The 6,160-nt window shown below is 42.4% G+C and overlaps 1 protein-coding gene across 1 annotated transcript; it reads left to right on the top strand.

Moving 5' to 3' along the window:
* Window positions 1-404: 404 nt before the first annotated feature.
* On the top strand, window positions 405-4,547 carry LOC308158387 (beta-1,3-galactosyltransferase 1-like; the record flags this gene model as incomplete). The annotated part of the gene is made up of 3 exons (XM_080531975.1): window positions 405-431; window positions 749-822; window positions 3,443-4,547. 3 exons carry the CDS (start codon window positions 405-407, stop codon window positions 4,545-4,547), a joined length of 1,206 nt encoding a protein of 401 aa, XP_080388101.1.
* Window positions 4,548-6,160: the final 1,613 nt, after the last annotated feature.

The raw sequence follows: 6,160 nt of genomic DNA on the forward strand, positions 1-6,160 counted from the left end.
CCCACTGTACATACTTTGTGTTTTGTCCCCCGCCCCCACCGGTGGTGTATGTCCCCACCTGTCCTACCCGCTGTACATACCTTATGTTTTGTTGTATTGTTCTTCCCATGATGGATGTATGTTTATCTTGTAGATAGTAATAGTTATTTGTCTGTATTATCTTGTAGATAGTACTAGTTTTTTTGTCTGTCTTACATGTAACGATGAATTGAGAATCAAGGACCCCAATTGAAATAAGCCAGTGGCTTTCTTGGGTTGTTATCCTGTTAGTTGACCTTGTATGTAATATGTACTTTCATGTACCTACTTCTGCAAATCTTCTAATAAAGTTTTCAATCAATCAATTCAATCAATCAATCAATACAGATGATAATGAACACAGTTAATGTTAAAACAAACTAAACATGTCTGACAGTGTCACAAAGCAGAACGTAAGGTATTGTCAGGCAGTCCCTTTACAGCATACACTGTTATCTACAGTCAATACAAGTCCCAGTCGTATTGTCGCTTACCTCACACTCAGCTCAACACACACACACACACACACGCGCGCACACACACACACACACACACACACACACACACACACGCACGCACACACACACACACACACACACACACGCACGCACACACCCAGTGTGTGGGTACACTTAATTGTGAGTAGAGGACAGGCAAGGAAGCAGGAAATGCAGAAACAGTCGAGCAGCCCTGCCAGTGACACACTGCTGATGTAGCCGTGGTGTGGCAGTATCAGGGCATCGGCCACCGTGTGACTCCACAACACCTCAACATGCTGGAGGGCAGCGTTAAGAACGCAGAAAGGTACGAGTCTGCTTCTCTTCTCTCTCTCTCTCTCTCTCTCTCGTGTGATTTAGATCAAGTTTTATATCTGTAATTCGAAGCAGGGATGGTGCTAGGGGAGAACTCCATACAGTGTGTTCAGACTACAGCACCTGTGGCTAATGATGTATGCAAAATAAGGTCATTCCAGAATCCAGGACTTGAAATGTGTGTCTGCTTATACATGTACGTCCATATGACTTCACGACATAATAACATTTGCTTTGGACCGAATGTTGTTAGTTTCTGATTTAATAACTGCTGCTGCCACTGTTTTAGAAACACCTGGAAGAAATGGCATCAGTGGTATTGACTCACTAACTACGCACAGTGACAAGTGATACAGATTATTCCACAACAACAATAACAACAACAACAACAACAAACCAAATTAGACATCTGAAACAGTGTTGGTTAATAATACACTGTATGTTGAAGAATATACTGTTTGTTACGTGTTATGTGACATGTAAAACATGTGTTGTTGGAGATAGTGTTGATAGTTGACTATCGATTGAATCTTGGGTTGGGGGTGAGGGTCTCACACGGTTTGCCCCGAAGAAAGGTGTCATGCTAGGGGATAGGAGTACTAGGGGGTAGGGGGCAGTGGTGTAGTCTAGTGTTTTCTAGTGGGTATACTGTGATTTTTCCCTCCCAGCCTCATATCGTTCATTTGTTCATTCCGGAACGCCATAAAAATAAATCTGCGCTCCCTGTCTGACGTTATATATCTAACATGACATGTTATAAGGCTGATCTGTGCATGATAGTGCTGCATTTTGACCTATTTCATGTCGCATCTCCCCCCGTTGATGGTATGACGCTATAGTCAGTCCCAATGGTCCAAAAGTCAAGTGCTTCGTGACACAGACAGGGTGAATTTTATGAATGAAAGTGTGAAAGTTCTGTCACAAAACACCGTTACATATCCTCACACATTTATGTATGGATGAAAGGGGTTATCCACTCCAGAATCTGTTTTAAGATGTTTTCAGACCTCAAAAGGTTAAAATGTTTAGATGGTTCAACATCCTATACCATTTTATTTTTATTTCACCTATCTATTCAGGGAGGGCCAGTTGAGAGCAACCTCTCTTTTCCAATGACGCCCTGATTACATAACAATACAACTATACACAGTAACAATAACATGAACACAGGAAACTAATTACAGAATGGCAAATAACAGATCAGATATCAAAGAACATTCTGAATGCATGGAGTCATACAAAAGGCTTTTGAAGTGCCTAAATGGAATCAAATTATTGACAATTATGAACAGGATCTGCTGGTTATTCCATTTATATTGGGTGTGTATGCACAGCTCAATGCCTGAACAAAGATGTGCACTGAATGAATGAAATTAGAATTAGACTCTGATATTATTTCACGATTATTTTCAGTTTGGGCTAAAAGCTCGATCTGTAAACAACAAATGGTGAAATGGTAAGTGAAATTATTTCTAGGCCACTTAGGAAGCATGGAAACATCTACCCAACTTTGCACACAAATGAACTGCAGCCTTGGTCCATGTATACTGGTTAGATCATTCATGCTAACACCTTAATCAGGGTTCCTACAAGTTTCAACAAGTCAAATTTAAGACCTTTTTAGACCTTTTTGGATATAATTTTAGACACCATATGATAGCTTTTTGTCATCCTCGAGGTGATGAAATTAGGGATTTCACTGCCATACAGACAAAAAAGGAAGCAAATTGACATTTTTTGGTTCCAGCTTGATTAATTTCCGCGTAAATAGATGTGGCTGGACTGATTTCCTTGCAGGATCTCATTTTTTAAGACCTAGCACCTCATTTTTAGACAGGATAACTGGAATTTGAGACCTTTTTAGGCCTTGTAAATTGGATTTCTGGATTTGAGACTTTACAGCTTTTTAAGACCAGCGCGGGAACCCTGCTTAATACAAGCAAAACTGTCTGTATGTTTTTATCATGCAAATCTACAGAGACTCACCAACCCGATGTTTTTGTTAAGGGAGTAAAGCTCAATGTGGTCTCAGAGTTCAAATACCTCGGAATCATTCTAGATTCAAACCCATCCATTACCTGAATACCCTTCCTACTGATCTAAGAGAGTGCAATAACTTTCTAACTTTTAAACTTAAAATTAAGGGGTGGCTTAAACTTGTGATCATGCGTAATCATACTCATTTCAAGCACTGCTCGTAAACACTGTTTTTAATTATATTGGTCACTTTGTTATGTATCTGTGTATTGTCTCGTTTTGTATTGTATTGCAATGTTGCGTCATTTGGCTGTGCCTGCTTATCTTGTATTGTCTTGCTTTGTCTTGTATTGTCATGTAGTGTATTGCCTGTTGTGTCGTTTTGTTGTGCTTGCTGATGTTTTTAATGACACTACACCATTCATTTTGTAATAGCCTGCTCAGGGACTACAGATGAAAATTAGCTCATGAGCTAACTCTGACACATTTACATTGATGTGGAAACTGATTTGTTGATTAATGTGCACTGTCCCTGGTAAATAAATGAATAAATAATAAATAATAAATAAATAGATTGGGAGAGAACAGTACCTTTAAAAGGATCCTAATCTGTGTTTGCCCTTCTCCTCTCTCAGCCAAAGTCCACAGCAGGAGAGCAGGAGCTGCTGTCGCTGGTCCAAGTATCGCTGCTGTTTCCTTTTCGTCACGGTCACCACACTCGTCCTGTACAGCAACGACCTCTCTGGACTCACTGACGACTGGGCCCCACAATGGTGGAGAGAATACAATCAAACCGGAATACAATCAAAAACTGCTAGGGAAACATATAACGAAACCATCACCACCCCGACTCCACAGACTCCCACCCGTCCCACCCTCCCACCTGTCCCCTATGTGTCACCGGGACCGTACCACGTCGAATACCCACGTGAGTACCACTTCCTGCTGGACGAGGAAGAGAAATGCCAGGAGAAGGACGTCTTCCTGGTTCTAATAGTTCCGGTGGCGCCTCACAACAGGGCGGCTCGAGACGCCGTCCGCAGTACTTGGGGCAAGGAGAAAACGGTGCTGGGAAAAGAGGTGCGTCTGTTCTTCCTACTCGGTCTGCCCAGCGGAGAGGGCATCGACAAGGCCCAGGAGGCGGTGCTGCAGGAGAGCCGAGAGCAGCGAGACCTGCTGCAGAGCGACTTCAGGGACAGCTACAAGAACCTGACCATCAAGACCATGGTGATGCTGGAGTGGCTGAGCTCCCACTGTCTCCCCAACGTCTCGTACGCCATGAAGATAGACTCCGACATGTTCCTCAACGTGCCCAACCTGGTCACCATGCTGCTCGGCGCGCCCAAGCAGAACTACATGACCGGACTGGTGGCCAAATGGGGTTCTGTCCTCCGGAACCCCAACTCCAAGTGGTATCTTCCGTGGGAGGCATTTTCTGACACATTCTACCCGCCGTACGCTTTGGGACTGGGCTACGTCTTGTCGATGGACCTCCCCGTCAAGCTAGTGGCGGCGTCCAGGCAGGTGAGAGCCGTCTACATCGAGGACGTCTATCTGGGCTTGTGTATGAGGCATCTGGGCATCCGTCCTACCGACCCCCCCGCCGGCAACCTGTTCAACGTCTTCCCGGTGCCTTACAATCGATGTAGCTACTCTAAGCTCATAGCCACCACCACACACAGCCTCGCGGACCAGGTCAGGGTCTGGACGGAGTTAAACAAACCTGGCCCTTACTGTTGATGCCCTACAGCACAGACCCGGGTTTTAACTGTTGATGATAAAGGATACTATCATGTATCATCAAGGACCAGAGAAAGAAAAACCTGTTACTGTCTGTGAGGGCTCCCCCACGATGCCCTAGAGCAGTGGTTTTCAAGACCGGCCGTTCCACATATTTGATCTGTTCCACCACCAGCACACCTGATTCAACTAAACAAGTGCAAATGATGTGCAATTATTGGTTTGTACTTGATTAGATGAATCAGGTGTGCTGGTGGTGGAACAGATCAAATATGTGGAACGGCCCTAGAGAATGAACTCTGCTCTGGTCTGGTCTGGTCTGGTCTGCTCTGGTCTGGTGCTCTAACCTTCGATTCAACTAAACAAGTGCAAAGCTTAAAATTATGGTTTGTACTTGATTAGATGAATCAGGTCTGCTGGTGGTGGAACAGATCAAATATGTGGAAGGGGCTTAGAGAATGAACTCTGCTTGGGCTCTGGTCTGGTCTGGTACTCTACCCTTCGCTGGTTTGACGTGAGGGAGCCAGATGTGAGCCGGTGACTGGGGAGGGTTGCTGGCATCATATCTAAGGTGGCTACCACTGCCGTTGTGCCCCTTGAGCAAGGCACTTAACCCCCGAACTGCTCTGTGGGGGGTTGTGATTGACATGTTGATTGCATTGCAGAGAAGGGAGGCTGGGGTGATTGGGAATGCAGCTACTTTTTTTTTTTGTAACCCATGGTTGTATTATTGGTCTTGTTCATAGATTCTTGTCCCAAAATCAACATTTCGTGACGTTAGAGTTATAAGGTTCTATCTCCATTTTTGTCGAAATTGAGTTTTTTACATAACCTGGTCCATTAGGTGTTTATTAATGCCTGTGTGGTGTTATTTTTAAAATGTTGACATTTTTGAGTTAGTAATTAATAAAATACCCAAAAAAATAAAAGAATTTGACGCTCAATATCTCTGAACTGCCCTAAACGGAGATAGAACCTTATCATTCTAAGCTCACGATTTGTAAAAAACAATAACTTGGGGTATACAGTATTTTGACACTCTCAGTCTGAAACTAAACGAAGAATGCTGTAATTAAGGAGAATAATAACGTCTCTGCTATCCTTACTTTTTTTCTCTCCACATTATAATCAATATCTTCTGAAATTGTTTCAACATGTTTTTGTAAACAACCATGAGAAAGAATAAAGGTAAAAAAAAACATTGGGTATATAACAAAAAGTTTGCAAACATAAAAAATAAAAATAAATAAATAAATGTTTACATATAGAACGTTTTTTTTACTTTCTATATGTAACTCCCCCCCACCCACAAAAACAAACAAAGGAAATTGTCATCATGGTACATAATACAGTTAGTGCTACAGATTAATATTAAGTATTCAATGGAGCAGGATCAAAAGAAATACATTATTTTATTTTATTTTATTTGACCTTTATTTAACCAGATAAAATCAGTTGAGAACAAATTCTCATTTTCAATGACGATCTGGCCAAGAGGCCCCGGCCAGAATAAAAACAAACATATAAACAGAAATACTCAGGGTCGACACAGAACAACACACACAACACACGAGAACAGCAACGACAGTGAAGATACATGAATAAAAACTAAC

The sequence above is a fragment of the Nansenia antarctica genome (genome assembly GCF_963989245.1).
Source record: "Nansenia antarctica genome assembly, chromosome: 5".
Taxonomy (NCBI): domain Eukaryota; kingdom Metazoa; phylum Chordata; class Actinopteri; order Argentiniformes; family Microstomatidae; genus Nansenia; species Nansenia antarctica.